We start from the raw sequence: 20591 nt of genomic DNA, 5'->3' as shown, positions 1-20591 counted from the left end.
TTAAAAAAATGTGAATATTAAATGGAAGGATGTATCTCTGTACAATATTCTGGGTTTGATTTTTTTTGTTTTTGGGCAATTACAAAGTATTCTTGCTATAGACAAGCAAGCTCATTAGTGAATGTCATTTCTCTCCTTACTATAAATTATCAAGAAGTAGGGGAAAATTTTTGGTGTTTCTAAGTGGAGTAAAATTAATTTGGATGTTTATTGCTTCCCTAATCATAAAGGTATTATTAATATTATGTAATGTGCAGAGAAGGGACCCTAACTTAAATTTAGAGTGGTTTTGATTAGGATGCTCTCAAACCACTTTTTTTAGTTTTTTTTTTTTTAGATTTATTTATTTATTTCTCTCCCCCTACCCCCACCCCAGTTGTCTGTTCTCTGTGTCTATTTGCTGCGTCTTCTTTGTCTGCTTCTGTTGTTGTCAGCGGAACGGGAATCTGTGTTTCTTTTTGTTGCGTCATCTTGCTGTGTCAGCTCTCTGTGTGTGCGGCGCCATTCCTGGGCAGGCTGCACTTTTTTTCACGCTGGGCGGCTCTCCTTACTGGGTGCACTCCTTGCGCGTGGGGCTCCCCTACGCGGGGATACCCCTACCTGGCAGGGCACTCCTTGCGCGCATCAGCACTGCGCATGGGCCAGCTCCACACGGGTCAAGGAGGCCCGTGGACCTCCCATGTGGTAGACGGATGCCCTAACCACTGGGCCAAGTCCACTGCCTTCTTTTTAGTTTTTAAAAATAAAAAAAAATTAAAAAAAATTTTTATTCCTTACCTCTGAAGCAGAAATTCTTTATTAAAATCCTGAAATACATATAAAACTAGATTCAGAAATGTATTTTCTTAGTACATTTTGGAGTTGCTATAAGAAGCAGAGTAGCACGGATTTAAAATGGTAGTACAGTGGTATTTTATTAGATCTGGAGAATCATAGGTGCTGACCGATGTGAGATTATCATTTGAAAAATAGCGTGCTCTCTATTTTCTGTAAGTTGCAAGTTTTTTCTTAAAATTTCTAAAAGATGCATAGGGAGAGGATATAAAAATTCGGTCTGTGGGTAAGAGTTATTTATTCAGAGGCTGTTTATTTGTTAAAATTAATGTAAGGATTCTAGAACGCAGAACCTAATCGGAAAGATGCCTCTGCTCGGCCCGGAAGCCCTCAGGAAGCTTGTGACCAAACCGCAGCGAGGTGGGGCGTGGCCATGCTGCTCCGCTCGCATGACATTGTGACGTTTACTAACATCCTGTGTCCAGCTGCAGGGGAGGAGGCCTGGCGTCCACCTCGGAACCCAGGGCTGGCGTTTTGAATTGTCTGCCTCCACATCCTCCAGGAGGCACGCCCTGTGGCCGCCGCCCTCGCCACCTTTGTGGCCACGGCCTTCTCGCTGCCTCTCTCCTGCCTGTGTCCACCTTCCCGTAGGGCAGTTACTAGATCATTAACAAAAAGTTAACAAGCGGCCACCCTGCTACTCCTCCTCACATACCACTAACGAAGGGTTTCTTTCAGAAGCCTTTTGTTAGAAGTTGAGGCTGAAGATGGTTAAATAGAACGAGATCGGTTCTGGGTTTTGATGGAAATAAACAGACATTTTCCAAATATATTTGAAGACTAATGTCCTCCCTATTGTTGTATTTACCAGTAGTAAACATTTCAAGGAGGTCAAGTGGAAATTACCAGCGCCTTTAATAGCATAAGCAATAGAGACTTCAACGTGGTAGAATAATAGTAGACAAAAGAAAATAAGCATAACAGCAGTCTACACGAAGGAGAGTACAGTTTTGCCTATTGTCAACACTCTGTTAGATACTATGAAACCTGACCCTTTTGAGCCCAAAGTACAGTTAGTAGGGTCTCATTTATTTATTTATTTTTAAAGATTTATTTCTTTCCCTCCCCCCCCCCGTTGTCTGTTCTCTGTGTCTATTTGCTGCGTCTTCTTTTTCTGCTTCTGTTGTTGTCAGCAGCATGGGAATCTGTGTTTCTTTTTGTTGCGTCATCTTGTTGTGTCAGCTCTCCATGTGTGCGGCGCCATTCCTGGGCAGGCTGCACTTTCTTTCGCACTGGGCGTCTCTCCTTACGGGGTGCACTCCTTGTGCGTGGGGCTCCCCTACGCGGGGGACACCCCTGCGTGGCAGGGCACTCCTTGCGCCCATCAGCACTGCGCATGGGCCAGCTCCACACGGGTCAAGGAGGCCCGGGGTTTGAACCGCGGAACTCCCATGTGGTAGACGGATGCCCTAACCACTGGGCCAAGTCTGCTACCAGTAGGGTCTCATTTAAATCACCTTGTATTTAGTCTAAGGATGTAACTCACTTTTCTGTCCTTTAAACTCTGGAGCTTGATTTGACAAAATGCCTTCTGCTTAGACTTTCTTTCCTAGCTGAAGAGAAAACTTTAAGGTCTTATCCACTTTCAGTTCCCTTGTGGCTATTTACGATCATAAGAGCTTCCCTGAGTTATTGTGTCCGATGTTAACATTGCAGGGCTGTGTGAACAGCCGTTCTCTCGGTGCTGCTGTATTAGCATTTCTCCTCTCCCTAGCTGCCATTTACCTGAAGAACATGGTGACTCAGTACTGGCCAGACCGAGAGCCTCCCCCGGGAGAAGCAGTGTTCCCATTCAACATTCACGAAAATGACCGCCAGCAGATCCGTGACAACATCGTGGAAGGCATAATTCGATCTCCAGATTTAGTAAGGTATGTTAGACTGTCTAGCTGGCTAGCAGGAAGCACGAACTGTTTGGGTCCTGGAGGTGGCAGCGGAGCTCACTGACCTCAAGATTTTTTTGTGAAAGAAGTAAAACAGTGAACATGGGCTCTCAATACCTATTACTTGTTTTGTCTGTGCGTTCGTGATTCTTTGGCCAAAAATATTTTGGACAAGATTTGTCTCATAAGTTACCACAAGAGTTGAGGATAAAATCATACTTCACCAGAATGACTGTTTAAATTCCAGTTATGTAAATAACCTGTATTTTCAGTCATGATATCTTGACCTTTTACTATTCTTCTTTTCTCTGGTACAGGGAGATTGACTTCTGGGAATTTTAACTCACTGCTTTTCTTATCCCCTTCCCTGTAGTTATATTTCTTTTTGTGAACTGAGCATGTTTTCCTTTTGGAGGAGACAGGCTAGAGTGGGTGAATTGTCTACAGTTTTTCAGATTCATAGATGCTGTAGAGCAGTATCGTCAATTAGAACTTTTTGCAGTGTTAGAATTATTCTCTGTGCTGTCCAATATTTAGCCACCAGCTGCAGGTGCCTTCTGAGTGCTTGAAATGTGACTAGTACAGAAAGGAGTGAGTTTTAATTTTGTTTAATTTTGCTCTAAGTGCACACATGTGGCTAGTGGTTGCTCTATTGAACAGTGCATCTGTAGCATCATAAAATTTTTTCAATATTCAAATAGAAAAAAAATCCTTTTTAGTCTGCGAGCTGTAGTAATTAGGTTTCTGTGGAAAGTGGATTGGAGAATAAGTGAAATGGAGGTAGGGGAACAAAATATTTTAATGTCAAGACATTAGAGTGCTTATTAGACGCATGGCAAGCAGTAGAAAGGGAGGGAAATGCTAAGAGGAAGAAGAGCCAGTGAACTCTTCTTTGTGCCGTTATTTGTTAGGTGAGAGGAGGAAGGCAGATGTGCTGATACAGAAAATCGACAGTATTCTCAGCGCACCCAAATGTGAACTGCGGCACCCTCTATAGTACCGTCACGTCTATGTCTAGTCGGAAGTTTCCCACTTTCCAGGTCTCCCGAATCTTCCATACTAATCCATTAAGAAGCGGTGACTTTTGTCAGCAGGATTCTCCTCCCTTCTTGGGCTGGAGTGAGGACATTGGCAGGGAGTTGCTGAAGATGACATTTTAAGAAATGAGGCGTTTCAGTTGATTGATGTATTTGTTTTTAAAGGAACAGTCGCTACTGATCCAAGAGGAGAGCGTTACCTTATCACGAGGCAATTCTTCATGGCTTTTTTTTTTTTTTTAATGAACTTAAGGTGTAACTGTAATCATTCTTGGAGAAATATTTTTTTTTTCCTATTCCCCAAGTTTAAGAGTACTGCAAAGGAAATTTTCAAATAGGTGTGATAACGTGGAGAAGTGAGCCTTTTTCCTTTTGTTTATTTTACCAGTTTTAGGGAATCCAAGTTTTTGGTTGTTTAACTGAACATACCTTTTTTTTTTTTTTGGCACTATGGAATCCTAATTTAGTCAAATTCAATTTCTTTTTAAAAAATTTTTTAAACTTTTTATTTTGAAATACTTTTGAAAGTATTTTGAAAACTTACAGGATAGTTACAAAAACAGTACAAACCCCATACAACATATGCCTATCCCCCCAGATATCCAGATCCATCAAATTTAATACTTTGCCACATTTGTCATGTTATTCTGTCCATCAGCCTATCCATCTGTCTGTCTACCCATTTATCTGTCCATTTTCTGAACACTTGAGTGTAGGTTTTACACATCATGCTCTTTGAACACTTAATTCTGCCGTGTACATTTCCTCAGACCAAGGATATTCACTTACGTATCCATCTATGGTGTATTTATCCAGTTCAAGAAATTTTAAATTGATATAAAGCTTATAGTCTATACTCCAGTTCTTTTCATATGTTCAAATAATGTTTTTTTTGTAACTTGTTATTTTTTACTAGGGAAGTTGTAGAAAAGTCATGCTGAAAATAGAGTTCTCATATACCACCCTATTATTAATGTTGCATTAGTGGGGCAAATTTGTTACAATTCATGTAAAAACATTTTTATAATAGTACTGGTAACTGTAGTCCATCATTTACAATAGGGCTTATTGTTTTTTTTTCCTTCTAGTTTTTATTTTAGTAACATATATATAACCAGTATGAATTGTGACTATAATTCATAGCACTGAATTACATATTGAACGTGATTAAAAGGGGAAAAAATGTCCTTTTGAGCCTTCTTTTCCCCCATCTTAGATCCTGTCCAGGACCGCTTATTGCCTTTAATTGCCGCTGTCTCTTTGGTTGCTCTTCCTTTTTCTTGTGGGAACCTGTGTCTGACGTACACTTTCCCGTTAAACCACTCTCACGCCTGCCAGTCAGCGGGATTAATCCCATCTGCGCTGTTGCCGTCCCCACACTGCCTGCTGTTTCCACAGACCGCGGCCCTGCACCCGTTCTGCATTAACCCCCATTCCCCTCGACCCCTGCACCCGTTCCCCTTGACCCCAGTGATGGCAGCCTGTACTTTCTGTCTCTGTGAGCTTGCATACTCTCTTATATTTTCTTTTATAATTACCGTGAGGCTCAAATTTAACATTCTAAACCAGAACCATCTTGTTTGCTATGATTCCAGCTTAACTTCAAAAGCATGTACATCCTGTACCCCTCTGATTCCCCACTTTTATGTTTTTGCTCATAAATTACATTTTTATACATTGAGTCTCAAACTACTGATTTTTTATTACATTTTATGCATATGCCTTTTAGATTCTGTAGGAAGTAAAAAGTGGAGTTATAAACCGGAAGTGTAATGATACTGGCATTTATATTTATCCATGTCGTTACCCTCATCAGAGATCTTTATTTTTAATATTTATTTGGGAGGTACTGGAGATTGAACCCAGGACCTTGTACATGGGAAGGAGGTGCTCAACCACTGAGCTACATCTACTCCCCAGTTAGTTAGAGTTGGTTTTTCAGTTTTTAAAAAACTTTTTAGGAGGTACTGGGGATTGAACGCAAGACCTCATAGATGGGAGGCAGGTGCTTAACCCCTGAGCTACACCTGCGTCCCTCTTTATTTCTTCATGCAGTTTCTGTCTGTTGTCTTTAGTGTTTCTGTAGGGCTGTCAAGTGGTTTCACACTCCCTCAGCTTTTCTTTGTTTGGGAATGTCTTAATCCTTGTTTAATCTCCTCCTCTTCATTTTTGAAATACAGTTTTGCTGGATATAGAATTCCTGGTAGGCAGTTTTTTGCTTTCAGCACTTTAAATCTGCATCCCGCTGCCTTCTTGCCTTGTTGGTTTTCTGTGAAAAGTCGGCACTTAATTTTATGGAGGCTCCCTTGTATGTGACACGTTGCTTCTCTTGAAGCTGTCAGAATTCTCTGTCTTGCACTCAACTGTTTGATTTTAATATGCCGCCAGGTGGGTCTGTTTGAGTTTATCCTGTTTGGAGTTCACAGAATGTCTTGGATGTGTATATTCATGTCTTCTGTTAGATTTGGGACGTTCTGGCAACTGTCTCTGTGCATTTCCCGCTTCTCCCTCCTGGGGCGCCTGCGCTGCGTCCTTGGCACCGGCTGGCTCCCGGGCTCTGCTCCCGCTGGTGCTCCTGCTGCCCTGGGTGGCCCCCCAGCCTCGCCCCCCAGCCTCGCCCCCCAGCCTCGCCCCTCCAGGCCTCTCCTTTTCCCCCGCTCCCCTCCTGTCTCTCCCCTCCCGCCTCGCTGCTCCAGGCTGTCGAGCCCCTTCCGGGAAGTGGTTCTGTTCCTGTGGTCTTCAGCTGTTTGATTCCTTTTCATCGTTTCCCTCTTACTGTGGATATTCTCTTTGTGCTCATCTGTCGTTTCCCTGCTCTCCTTTAGTTCTTTATCCGTGTTTTCCTTTACGCTTTGTGCGTATTTTGGACTACTTTTTTGAAGTCTTTGGTATGTCCCAGGTCTGGCCCTCCTCATCGATGGGTTCTAAAGCTTTGACTTTCTCTGTCTGGGCCATCACTTCTTGTTTCTTTGTGTATTTTGTAATCTTTGTTGAGACCTGAGTATTTTGATATTTTACGTGTTATTTCTGAAATTTAGACTGAGGCGTGTGTTCCTAAAGCGTGTTCACAGCTAGTGTCACGACAGAGCTGTTCTTGAATGCCAGGAGCTAACAAGAGCAGCAAGAAAGCACCTTTCCCAGTCTTTGCAGGCCGACTTGCTCCAGTGCCATCCTTCGGGCCTTGGCATGCAGTGAGTTTAGAGAACAGTTCCAGGCCACGGCGCAGGGCCGCGCTCTGCTGTCTGTGCTGTACACGGATATGAATGCGTCCTCTTCCCTTGGAAGCAGCTTCCTGTGGTCCCTGCCCGCCCCGGGCATTTGCTCGATACCCGCCCCTAGTGTTCCTCAGGAAAACCACCAGCTCCTTCCCATGTGCAGAGCAGGCCCTGAGAAGGCACAGCCCTGGGCCACCACCAGCCCCGCAGCCCCAGCGCCAGCCCCAGTGAGCCCCACAGCCCCAGCGCCTGCCCCAGCGCCAGCCCCGCAGCCCCAGCGCCAGCCCCAGCGCCAGCCCCAGCGCCAGCCCCCCAGCCCCCAGCCCCGCAGCCCCAGCCCCTCAGCCTCAGCCCCAGCCCCAGCCCCGCAGCCCCAGCGCCAGCCCCAGCCCCAGCGCCAGCCCTCCAGCCCCCAGCCCCGCAGCCCCAGCCCCTCAGCCCCAGCCCCAGCCCTGCAGCCCCAGCCCCGCAGGCCCAGCGCCAGCCCCGCAGCCCCAGCCCCGCAGGCCCAGCGCCAGCCCCGCAGCCCCAGCCCCGCAGGCCCAGCGCCAGCCCCGCAGCCCCAGCGCCAGCCCCAGCCCCAGCCCCAGCGCCAGCCCTGCAGCCCCAGCCCCGCAGCCCCAGCCCCAGCCCCAGCCCCAGCCCCAGCCCCAGCCCCAGCCCCAGCGCCAGCCCCAGCCCCAGCCCCAGCCCCAGCGCCAGCCCAGCCCCTGGCCCCAGCCCAGCCCCAGCCCCCGGCCCCAGCGCCAGTGCCAGCGCCAGCCCCAGCCCAGCCCCAGCCCAGCGCCCAGCCCCAGCCCAACACCAGCCCAGCCCCCGGCCCCAGCCCAGCCCCAGCCCCCGGCCCCAGCGCCAGCGCCAGCCCCAGCCCCATCCCCATCCCCGCAGCCCCAGCGCCAGTGCCAGCCCCATTCCCAGCGCCAGCCCGGCAGCCCCGGCTCTACGCCAGCGCCAGCCCCAGTGCATGCCCACGGGACACAGGCTCCCTCCGCTGCCCTGGGAGCGTGGCTGCCCGGGCAGAGCTGTGAGGGGTGCAGGCTCCTGGCCAGGGCCCCAGGAGTTCCTGGGGGCACTGGGGTTGAACTTGGGGCCTCAGAGCTGCACCCGCTCCCAAGACCATGCTCCTTTAAGTCGCCGTTCCAGGTTTGGCGCTTGCCCTGTGGATGCATCTTCTCACTGCTTTCTGGAGTCTTGGTCAGGGCAGGGGCAGGCAGATCCACTTTTACTGTCTGTAGGTAACTGAGCCAAGGCATCGTCGGTGATGATATGGATGGTTTGTAGAAGAGAAAGTGTTTCCTCATTTTCTTTTCAGTTCCAATTGTGGTGTAGGGAAGTCCCACCTTCCATGGCTTCCTGGTGGTTTTATTAAAGGGATACTTTCTTCATCTCTTACAACTTTCTTGCTGCTTTTCTCTTTCTGTCTTTGGAAATGTCCTGGCTTTCATATTCAGGAATTATTTAATGCTTAATTCTTATGCTCAAAATACGAAATTGGTGTTTCAGGCTTCACTAGGTGCCACGTCCTGTGCTGGCTGTTAACTGAGAAGGATGGGTTCAAGGTTTTGGTCCACAGAGAAGCTTCCTGTCGCTCTGTGGGCCTCCGTTGTTAGACTTGGATTGTCCTGTTGAAATGATACAGCATTTTATGCCCCCCCCTTATGACGACCAAAATTCAAAGTATACAACTGAGAAATTTTGCAGAGTTGAGGTAAATTAATTATCTGGTTTTTTTTTTTTTTTAGGTACTAGGACCGGGGATTGAACCCAGAACCTCGTATGTGGGAAACCAGCGCTCATCCACTGAGCCACAACTCCTCTGAGTTGGTTTTTTCATTTGTTTGCTTGTTGTTCAGTTTTTGTTTTTTAGGAGGCACCAGGGATCAAACCTGGGACCTCCCATGTGGAAGCAGGTGCTCAAGCGCTCGAGCCACATCTGTTCCCCCCTCCTTTTTTTTTGACATCTGTAATGAGTTTTAAAAATTCATTTTTTTTGAAAGATTATTTTAGAAAAGATAGTCTGAAAAGGTTTCAATTTAGGAAATTATCCATTCTATTTATTTTCAATAAATGGAGCCATTGGAGGAGGTTTTTCTTTTTAGGACTGCTTCCCCACCCACCCCCCCCCCCACCCCGATCCCAGATACATAGCTCTATAATGAGGGTAAATAGTTATTAGTATACTTTATATGAAATACTAGAGGTCTTTGAAGCCTGGAATCTAGCTATTTACATTTTGGCCTTTTTTTCCCTACTTCCTAGAGTCCAGTTAACAATGTGTCTCCGAGCCATCATTAAGTATGATTTTCCCGGTCAATGGCCAGCGGTTGTCGACAAGATAGACTATTATTTGCAGTCACAGAGTAGTGGAAGCTGGCTTGGCAGTTTGCTTTGTCTGTATCAACTGGTGAAGACATATGAGTAAGTTTGATGTCTATGGGCTGAAGATATCTGCCTTGTATTTCTTAAAAAGTATTGTGTGTCATAATGGGGTCTACCAGGGGTGAGTTCTACATAGTCAGGTTTGGGAAACATTGTGTTAAACTCAATTAAACGGGTCTGTTTACTGACGTTGGTCAAAGAAACTTTACTATGCTAGTGTGTAAGACGGATAAAATGTGCAGTGCTTCTCAAACATATTTAATAGTTTCAGAAGAGCTTTTATAACAGCTTTCTTTGGAAACTGATATTGAGGTACCATAAGATTTGTCCTTTGGTGACCATGTTATTACGTAAATCAAACATTTGGATACAAAATAGAATGTTATTTTTTTTTTGCTAATGGCATTCTTTTCTGATAAACCTTGCATGAGAGGAAGGGAATTGGTACCCCATTTAATAGTAGTGCTTTCTGGTTTCTAAGAGGATTGCTTCTTGTACATGTAAAATTTTGTAGTGCTCCTTATTTTAAACTAATTAGTTCAAACTCTAGACTTTTGAGAGAATTCTTTTGATTTATAGCAGTTAAAGTGATGTAAACACACTTTGTAAAGTATTTTGATTCTGAATTTAGGACAGTATAAAAGAAATGTTTTTTTCCCCATATTATCTGTTATATGAATATTTGTCTTTTTGAACTAGCATATCAACTTGTATTTTATAGAAAGAATTGTGGTATGATGACTTCTAACTTAAGTCCTAGAAAAATCCATTTAGGAAAGCTGCAAAATAGTCTTAGGTTTTTTAAAAAAACTAATCTTAATCCTTCTGGAAAGATTTTACTTGTTCTGCCTAAAACAGAGATGTGTTTTTTCAAAATTCCTTCCAGACAGAAAATGACAGGCAATGTTTTGTTAGTTTTATATAGTTAATCGCATACAATGTATATGTGTTTCCATTTATGATTTATAGCGCTGTCTCTTTTTGTGTATTTTGTCGTGTAGATATAAGAAAGCAGAGGAGAGAGAACCTCTTATAGCCGCAATGCAAGTATTCCTGCCTCGTATTCAGCAGCAAATCATGCACCTCCTTCCTGATTCTTCCCATTTTTCTGTATTACTACAAAAACAGATTTTGAAAATTTTCTATGCACTTGTTCAGGTAGGTTTCTATTGCAGAGGATAAATAAGGGGCCTTGTATCTCTGCCTCTTTCATGGAAATTGCTCAGCAAGTGCCAGCTATTATTCTGTTTTCTCATTAAAAAGTCCTTATGGGAAAACAGACTCAGAGATTAATTGCCCAGGTTCATCTGAATGGCAGAGCTGAGAGTCTGTGTCCATGTTCTTTTTTTTTTTTTTAATTCTGTGCCTGCAGTCCTGGGGAGGAAGGAAGCAGGATAGTTAACTGTGCTAAACCTGATTACCTGACTAATTTTGCCCACAGCATTCCTGCCTGTAGCTTAGTTAAGGTTATAACAGAGGAGGAAGGAAGAGATTTCCTTTTATTGAGAAATCATATGATGGTAGTTTCTTTGCATTTGAGCCAGTATAAAGGTAACAAAGAAGATTTAGTGCCCTATTTTCCTTTGCTTCAATATAGACTTTTTCATATCTTTAAAGCTATAAACAATATTAATATGGGAATTTAAAGAGTAATTAGAATAAGAGATGGAGTATGTCTTTAATATAAAAGTACTTAAAATTGCATCACTGAAAGACTTGAATAAACCATTTAGGTCTAGTGGAGGAGGGATAATAGTTACCAGTCTCAGTTGGATGAAGTAAGTCAGGGTCTGTTCCTGCTTCCTAGTTAAATTAGTCATGGCAGATGGGGCAGTTTTGTTAAGCTGAAGAGCCAAGGTAGTTCAGTTTTGTGCCTGCTTCTTACCTGATTTAGCTGTTTTTGTACTCTTTCAGAATATTTCCCTTAAGTACAGATTTGTGTTTTTAGCATCATGTTTTATACTTTAATAGAAATAGTCCCAGGTGGGTTTTGTTAAAACCTTTTTTTTTCTTCTATTTTTTTGTCTTTATTTTTTTAAATATTCAAAAATATGAGGTCCCCATATATCCCCCACCCCCCTCACCCCACTCCTCTCCCCATAACAACCACCTCCTCCATCATCATTCATTTGGTGAATACATCTCTGGGCACTGCTGCACCTCATGGTCAATGGTCCACACCATAGCGCACACTCTCCCACAGTCCACTCAGTGGGCCATGGGAGGACATACAATGCCCGGTAACTGTCCCTGCAGCACCACCCAGGACAGCTCCAAGTCCTGAAAACGCCCCCACATCACATGTCTTCCTCCCACTCCCTACCCCCAGCAGCCACCATGGCCACTTTCTGCACACCAATCCCACATTTTCTTCGATTACTACTATTCACAATAGTTCATGAATAGAATATCAATAAGTCCACTCTCATCCATACTCTATTCCTCCATCCTGTGGACCTTGGAATGGTTGTGTCCACTCACATCTATATCAAGAGGGGGCTTAGATTCCACATGGATGCTGGATGCAATTCTCCTGCTCTCAGTTGTAGGCCTCTTGGCTCCCTGGTGTGGTGGTTGACCTTATTCTCCGCCATGTTAGCTGAGTGGGGAAAACCTTTTTGAGGGGAGAGGGAAGGAGGAAGGAGGTGAAGCTAGAAGAGAGAAGAAACTAGGATGCAGGGAAATCTATTTCTCTCTCCCTGTCCCCTCTCCCCCTTTTGTTTAAATAGTAAATAATAGGTAAGGAAGATTTATGGTGTCTTTTTTTAATCTTTTTCAGAATTGCTTTCCTCTGGGGTGCATGTTTTTTTTATTCTGCTAGATGTTTTTGCCATTAGATATAGTCCCAGCCCATTTATTTGGAGGACAGACTTCTCTTTCCCTCTGGAAGAATATAGACAGGAATCAGGAATTAAGCAAAAGGCTAAAGAAATAGTTTTCCTGAAACCCTCTACCCAGGTTTCTTGGTTTGCTAACAGGTCAAAATTGAAATTTGTCCTCTCAATATATACGCTAAAAACTGGAGAGAAACTCAACATTGTAAACTGTTCCAGTACCATTATATGCTCATTCAGTAGTGCTCTCTGGCTGGAATCCTGAGAGAATAGGGGAGGAGGCAGAGAAATATTTTAATTACAGTATAATTAAACTGATTTTGTCTAAATAGCATTTATTAAGTATTTTTGTATACAAGGTACTTGGATATTCCATACATTCCTCAGAATTCAGCTTATCCAAAAATGAACTCATCTTCATTCTTTCCCAACCCACAGCCAGTTTTGCTTCTATTTCCTGTTTCAAGCCCAAGTGGCTCTCTGTTGAGTTTGCACTGAAGTGTGAACTCTTTTTTTTTATTGAACCAAGGACCTCGTGCATGGGAAGCAGGTGCTCAACTGCTTGAGCTACAGCTGCTCCCCAAGGGTGAACTTTTTAGCCTCCTCTTAAACCCTGCATCCCTGCAGCTTCACCGCTCACCGTTCCTGCCTTTGTGTTTTACACTCCAGCCGCCCTCGGGTTCTTTCCACTCTGAGCAGTCATGTCCCCTCCAACTTCTGAGATGACACGAATACTGCGCTTCTTCCTGAAGTGTCCCTCCTCGCCTTGAAGCTCTGGCCAGTGCCTGCTGGTTCCCAGGCTCATTGCCTGTCGCTGCTTCTGGGACGTTGTCTCGGCGCTTCAGGCTGCTTTCGGCGCCCTTCCGCGTCCTTTATCTGCATTATTCGCTCTAATCTCTCGTTTGTCCCAGCATACTGGATTGTTGTTCATACGTGCACGTTCCCAGCTGGGGTGTCGGCCTCCCCAGGGAGAGTCCGTCTGTCTTCGTCTTTCCTGCGTGTGGAGCGTGCTGCCCCTCGTCTCCGCAGCTCGCCGTGGGGCAGGGAGGAGGCACACCCGCGTGACACGGTGCACCGTGGCATTGTGCCGCAGGACAGGGCAGTAACTGAAGGTGCCTCAGGAACAGTGAGGCCCTGCTTTCATCAGCGAGGTTACGTGAAAACTTTAACACAGAAAGTGGTAAATGGTAAAAGTCACTTACCGAGAATCTCATGCTGGATAAATGAGACCTTACTCATTAAATTTTTTTTTTCTTCATTTAAAAAGCCCCAGAGAAATAATTTGAACAGTTTGGAAGTGAGTAGAGTAAACCTCCCCCCCACTTTTTTTTCCCCACTTCATGCCCCAAATCCCTGCAAAGTCCCCCTTCTTCCTCCAGCCTCTGTTAAATTGGCACACATACTTTAATTTTCAGGAAATTTAATTTACGTGTATATGCTTATGGGTTTTTTGGAAGTTAAATTTGGGTTGGTATGAAATTGCTGTTTTCATGGCTATTAGCCATTGCATGTATTTCAACTTTACACTGTGGGTAAAACTGCTGCCCTTTCTGGGGAGGCCTGACGGCTGTCGCCGCCCTCTGCTTCCCAGTACGCGCTGCCGCTCCAGCTGGTGGACAGCCACACCATGACTGAGTGGATGGAGGTCTTCCGGACGGTCCTCGACAGGACGGTGCCCCCGGTGAGAGCGCGGGCGGGGCGGGGCTTCCGGCGAGAGCGCGGGTGGGGCGGGGCTTCCGGTGGGAGCGCGGGTGGGGAGGGGCTTCCGGTGGGAGCGCGGGCGGGGTGGGGCTTCCGGTGGGAGCGCGGGTGGGGCGGGGCTTCCGGTGGGAGCGCGGGCGGGGCGGGGCTTCCGGTGGGAGCGCGGGCGGGACGGGGCTTCCGGTGGTGGGTGGCTGCCTTGCATCGGCCTTTCCTTGGAAAGAACATCTGCTGCAGCAGTAAAGATGGTAATACCTACTCAATTTTAGGGAGTTGGGATAGACAAACAGAGGAAAGCCACTTTTAAAACCTAGTATTTATTCCTCCAGTCTTTTTTCCCCTGCATCTATTAGCATATTTTATTCATGGAAACGGTATACTCTTTCGTAATTCACTTTTCGTTTAAAATCCATTCTAAATATTTTCATTGATTATGGCTTTTTATAACTGTCATTTTCCTTGAATGCTTCCTTTGCTGGTTGTTTTAGATTTTTGGTATTTTAACTATAAGGATGTAGTTAAATTTTTGTGCACGTACATGATTATTTTCTGTGGATAAACTCCGAAATGTTTGTCATGTTAAGGCTTTTGATAGATCTTGCAAAGTGCTCTCCAGTTTTATGCTTATTTGTACTGTATACTTTAGTAAGCAGTGACCAAGAATGCCTGTTAGAAGTACATCTTTTATTCTAAGTTTTCCATTGTGGTAGTTGAAGTGTGCTATCTACTTTGCGTATGTAATCACAATGATGCTGTTTTCACCTATCAGATTTACTCTTGTGTATTTTTAAATTTAAGCCTCTCTTAAAATGTACATTATTCTTTCTTTTGTCATATGTCAGGCAGAATTATATTGAGGTTTAATTTACGTACCATAAAATGTGCAGGATTTAGTGAGTTTTGACTAGCATATACGCTGTGGTACCATCACTCGGATTAAGATGTAAAACTTTCTGGCATCCCTGTAGTGTCCTAATGGGGCATGGTGTTTTGTATTTTGTTTTCACCTTATTTGGGCCGCTTGAAGATAGATAAATGTGAATAACAGCATTTGTTTACCAAAATTCACTTTATATAATTCCTAAATAACTATCTATGAAATAAGAATTTGTGTTTTTCTGGCAATCTTAATCTAATTTTATTTGAATTAATCTATACCAGGATTTATTCTGCCTTTGTTAGTCACATAAGTCCTTTTATTATTGCAGAATTTTAATTTGGGTGTTTTGTCCTCTTAGGAGACGCTGCAAATTGATGAGGATGATAGACCAGAACTAGTATGGTGGAAGTGTAAGAAGTGGGCACTGCATATTGTGGCTCGTCTATTTGAACGGTAGTTCTCTGTTCATTAGAATATAAGATCTGTAACCAATATCGCAGTATTGGGTGGAATAACTCTTTGCCTGATATTTCCCTTAGACTCTCAGCACGTTTGGTTGTCCTTAGAGCTGTCGGGCTGAGAGTCCTCCACTGTTGGTTTAGAGCAGCTTGACTGTAATCATTGGCTTGAGGTCATGGGGTCGTGGGGTCGTGGGCAACGTCTCTGGGTCTTCTCTGCAAACCTGGCAAGTGACATCGTTCACCTGTTTGGAAATACCCAGGTTAACACAAGAGTGTTCATGGCTGCTCAGCTTCCTGGGGAAGTAATCAAATTTACTTTTTAAAGCATTTACCAAAAATCTATTATATGTCAGATATAACATTATTTCTGACATTAGTCCTTTGGGAGCTCTTGGTTTAGTAAGTAAAAGCTGTCTGAAATCTTAAGGATGGTCCAGAGTCTAAGTATGCTCATCATGATTTCAGTCTGGGCTTGTGAAAAAAGAAGGGAAGTGTTAGTTTTCTGCCCCAGTGGAATACATCTTCTAACAGTGGACTCTATAGTAAGCCTGCTTTGCTTATGAAATTCCTGCTATTTGTTCCTTTTTTCTTTGTATTTTAAGATATGGAAGCCCTGGAAATGTCACTAGAGAATACTTTGAATTTTCTGAGTTCTTTTTGAAAACCTATGCAGTGGGAATTCAGCAGGTAATAAACTTTAAGCTTTTAATTTTTTAATAAAGATTTATTTTTTATTTATTTCTCTCCCCTCCCCACCCCACCCCACCCCACCCCGGTTGTCTGTTCTCTGTGTCTATTTGCTGCATCTTCTTTGTCCACTTCTGTTGTTGTCAGTAGCACGGGAATCTGTGTTTTCTTTTTGTTGCATCATCTTGTTGTGTCAGCTCTCCATGTGTGCGGCACCATTCCTGGGCAGGCTGCACTTCTTTCGCACTGGGCGGCTCTCCTTACGGGGTGCACTCCTTGCGCATGGGTCTCCCCTACGCGGGGGACACCCCTTCTTGTCACAGCACTCCTTGCACACATCAGCACTGCGCATGGGCCAGCTCCACACGGGTCAGGAGGCCCGGGGTTTGAACCGCGGACCTCCCATGTGGTAGGCGGACGCCCTAACCGCTGGGCCAAGTTCGCTTCTCCTTAAAGCTTTTTAAATGGAAGGGTGGTTATTGTTGAAAATAGAAGCCTTTTCTATCTATTTAAACATAGGCTACAAATCTCATCATGTGTTGCATGTTCCTTGAGGCTGCGTGGCAGCTTTGGGTGCTAACACGGGGACCCACGCATGCCCATGGCTGTCCTAGGGCAGCGGCGAGAACCGGCCCCCAGAACCCTGGCCTCTGGACTCCCGGCTGTCAGTCAGTCTTCCCTGAACTCTCTCTGACCTCTTAGGAATTTCTTACCCTCATTTCTTTGGGCCTCGCCTCTTTGTTTTCAGCTTTTGTGTTAGATGATTTATGTAGTACAAATTGAACTACTGTAGGCAGAGTTGAGCTTAGAAGTTAAGACTTTCAGTTGAGAAACTTAGACTTTTTGGTGGAAGTTTGGGAATCATTCCTTACAGTGAAAGTTAGGAATTCTTGAAACAGTGCAGGTTGTTATTAGTATTTAGAAACTTTAAAAACTACAAAAGACAAGTGGTTGGTCAGTATTTCCATTTGGATCATGATGTTTTATTTATTTTTCAACAAATAAAATTTAATAACTATTTAGCACTGGCTGTGGCAGTACCCTAATGAGGAAGCAAAGATGAATCAGATGTAGTCAGAGGTTAAATGATATAGAAGATGCTTCTGGAGTTTTACAAATCTATGCATATTAGTCTTCTGTATTGTCAGCAATATAAAGTTAAGTAATTTGAACCTTTTGTCTTAGAATAAATACTTCCTTTCAAGCATTATCATTTTGTCTAGGAGATTGCCTTCTAAAAAAGTATCTTGCTAAAATTCAGGAAAGCTATAGTTATCCTTTTCTCACAATTTATTTTGTTGGCTGATGAAATAATCCATAGGGAAAACTAATGAGTAATGAGTAAAGTTATCTCTTCATCAATTCACCGTGGATACCAGGATAATCAGGATACTGGACAGCTCTGTCTTCTGCTATTTCTGCAACCACAAACTCTGTTAAGCGTCCTAAAGTTGATGTTCCTTTTGAAGTGTGTTCAGTAGAATTTTTCTGTTGTCACTTAAATATATACACACACATATACATACCCATACATATTTATATACAGAACACATACACACAGATATGCAATGTATTTAAATTTTCTGTCATTGCATCCATGCCATTAACTATTTGTTCTGCTATTTAAGGCATATATTCCCCAAATGAAGAAAATGGTTTCTAATCAAAAACTGTTCTCCCGTGCAGTGACAGATCTCCTCCACCACTGCTCCCTCTTTGGGGGAGCCACACGCTGCTAGAAAGCACCGTTGCTCCAGTAGTTCTCATTTTTACCCTGAGTTATCAAGGGGTTTCAGTGATGGCAAGACTTCAGACAGATTCTGTCAACATGCATTTTTGGTACCTATTTTGAAAAACTCTTTTTATTTAGCAGCTTAGATTAGTTTGATATGATGAAGAGCCCTGGAGGTCGCCCTGTCCCTGATCCAAGGGAGCCGCTTTGGGCATGGTTTCTTCCTTGTACGCAGTCTTGTATTTATCAGATTTTTAAAGAATAGCTTTCAATTTGGGGTAATGCTTACATAGACTTTCCATAGCCTGAGATTATAAAATGAAGTTCTCCCATCTTTTTTTTTCTGTGAATTCTGTGCTTTCATTTTTCTGTTGTTAAAATATTTCCTGATCTAGAGTTTATTTTGGTATGAAATTTTATTTAGGGAGCCAGCATTATTATTTTTTTTTCCAAAGGGCTAATAAGTTGTCTCAATACTATTTTTTCATGCTACTTAATTTTTTTCTTTTCTTACAGTGACATTAAACAGCAAATTTTTAAAATTTTTTAAAGGTTTATTTATTTCTCTCCCCCCCCAATCGTCTGCTCTCTGTGTCCATTCACTGTGTATTAAATAAATAGCAAATTAAAAGCATAATGACAGCTTGAGAGACTCTGGATGAAAGGAAAATACTTTGTAATTTAGTACCTTTAGCAACACCTTTTTCCTGCTTTTTGAACAAGAGCCCTCAATTATCGTTTTCCATTGGACCCAATACTATTTTTTGAGTAACTTGTCTTTTCTCTTCCAATTTGAAATATCTCCTTTGTCATGTATTAAAATCTGTTTCTGGTATCTCTTTTTGTAAGGAAGCTTTCAGTTTTCATCTGGTCACGTTTGTTCCGTTTTGTTTTTTTGCCCCTGAGTTACCAGGGGCTGGAATTGAACCGGGACCTCCTGTGTGGGAAGGTGCCACTCACTCACTGAGCCGTGTCGGCTTCCCTGAGCTGGAGTTTTCATTTGTTTGCTGCTTGTTTCTTTTTTTTTAAGGAGGCCCTGAGGACTGAACCCAGGACCTCCCATGTGGCGGGTTCTCAGCCACCTGAGCCACATCTGCTTCCAGCACATCTGTTCATTTTCATCGTTGCCGAGTCTGCATTTTATGTCATGTGTGTCTAAAAAGCCCCACCTCCTTTTTTACCCTTAAAATTATGTTCTCTTATATTTCCCTTTCTTATAGGTATTACTGAAAATCTTAGACCAGTATAGACAGAAAGAATATGTCGCCCCCCGCGTTCTTCAGCAGGCGTTCAACTATCTCAGCCAGGGAGTGGTTCATTCCGTGACCTGGAAGCAGATGAAGCCGCACATGCAGGTCAGTGCCCGCAGCAGCGCCCAGGTGGCTGCTCAGATGAGGCTGTCTAGACAGAGTCAGACAGTATGTTGATACCCGTTGATTTCCACTGACAGCGTTAAAGGAGTGCAACCTTATTTATGTCTGATGTGAAGGACTTCAGAATTCAAGCATCTGAGCAGCTGAGGACGCATTTGCAGCAGGGTACTGAGAGGCCGCTGCATGTGATTTCCCCCTGAAAGCCACATTTGTAGAGTGGAAAAATCAAAAGTTTTTTGAAAATGGAAAAAGAAAAAGAAAGTTTTACTATTGTTGAAACATTAGCATTTAGGACTAAAATGGGAATGTAAATTTTTTCAAAATAAGAACCGTGATAGTAAATGTGACCTTGGTTTAACGTGTTGCACTTCCCAGGTATGCTTGGTATCGATTTGTTAGTAGAACTTTATTTTCCCTGCTGTTGGTTCAAAGGGTAGCATTTTATATTTTACATCCAGCTCTTTGTTTTCACTTTTAGTCTATTGTTTAAAAACAGGTCTACGTTGAACTCTTTAACCCCAACCACCCCCTTAGGGGCTTCTGCTTTCCTGCTTCCACCTTCAGGATTGCAGACTTAACGGAAAGATTCCTGGTAGAGTCTGGAAAGACTATAGCAGAGCCAAGGCCGGGAGGCTGCCAGGGAACATGGCATCGGTGCGCTCAATCTGTCTCGCCAGGATTCACTTGTCATCGTTGTTTTTCTCTTAGAACATCTCTGAGGATGTGATTTTTTCTGTGATGTGCTATAAAGATGAGGATGAAGAGCTGTGGCAGGAAGATCCATATGAGTATATACGGATGAAATTTGGTAAGCGAGATGCTTTTATTCCTCATCAGTCCTGGATGTGAAGCGTTATGCCTGAATTTGTATTTATGAGCGGGTTTTGTGAGTGCTGGGCTCCCAGGGTTCTGCTGTGCGTGGTGACTCTGAACCCAGTGGAGGGCGTTCCGAGGCGAGGGCCTCTGGGGACTGAGGTGGAAGCCACGCTGCTCCTCGGGGCGGGGGCCGGCACCGTCGGGGGCCACTTGCTGCTTTCACTGTGTCGTGCTCATCTGCAGGGCCGCCCTTGTCTGTGTCCAGATGCTTCTCAAGTTTTCAGATCCCTTGATGCAACTGCCTGTTTTGAAGTTTGTGACAATTTTCAAGACATTTAGTGATAAGCGTTACGTAGGTTCGCCAAATTCAGCAGATAGCTGTTGAACCTGTTGACTGTCCTGGCAAGCCCTCCAGACTTTGAGACATGCGGTCCCCTTGGCTGCAGCGCGGTATCTTTCTATTTCTACGGATTGCTTTCTCCCTCACTTCACTTGCTCTGCCAAAACGTTACCGTACCAGGGAATCTGAGAGGCTTGCCTTGATACCTGCTTTAACTGCACCCCATGCTCTGTTGTAGCTGAGCGTGGGGGTTCCGTCCTCGCTCAGGCCCAAGAGTCGGGGGGACTTGCTCCTGCCGATCAGCCGGCGGGGGTGCCCCAAGAGGGAGCACCGGTTCTCCAGGCGTGGGGGACGCGCGGTTGGGGAAAAACCACGGAGACCGCTTGAGCGCAAGAACAGGTCTGCTTTATTACGGAAGT

General features: G+C 44.2%; 1 protein-coding gene across 6 annotated transcripts in view; it reads left to right on the top strand.

The window, feature by feature from the left end:
• Positions 1-20591, top strand: part of IPO8 (importin 8) — a 95300-nt gene that overhangs the window by 20437 nt on the left and 54272 nt on the right. For 4 of the 6 annotated variants that reach the window (XR_011646690.1, XM_058282997.2, XM_058282998.2 and 1 more), the window contains exons 3-10: positions 2549-2705; positions 9229-9387; positions 10350-10506; positions 13774-13863; positions 15122-15216; positions 15827-15911; positions 18864-18998; positions 19725-19824. Coding sequence is in view for 5 of the 6 variants with exons in the window: in XM_058282997.2 (XP_058138980.2) it covers positions 2549-2705; positions 9229-9387; positions 10350-10506; positions 13774-13863; positions 15122-15216; positions 15827-15911; positions 18864-18998; positions 19725-19824 (978 nt within the window). In the remaining variant the exon portion in view is untranslated. Of the gene's footprint in view, positions 1-2548; positions 2706-8711; positions 8790-9228; positions 9388-10349; positions 10507-13773; positions 13864-15121; positions 15217-15826; positions 15912-18863; positions 18999-19724; positions 19825-20591 lie in introns of all 6 variants that reach the window. The other 2 variants (XM_071210246.1, XM_071210247.1) reach the window with 1 other exon arrangement.

This window comes from Dasypus novemcinctus, chromosome 20 (assembly GCF_030445035.2).
Source record: "Dasypus novemcinctus isolate mDasNov1 chromosome 20, mDasNov1.1.hap2, whole genome shotgun sequence".
Lineage (NCBI taxonomy): Eukaryota > Metazoa > Chordata > Mammalia > Cingulata > Dasypodidae > Dasypus > Dasypus novemcinctus.
Note: the sequence above shows the minus strand (reverse complement) of the source record. Positions and strands in the feature narration are given on the sequence as shown.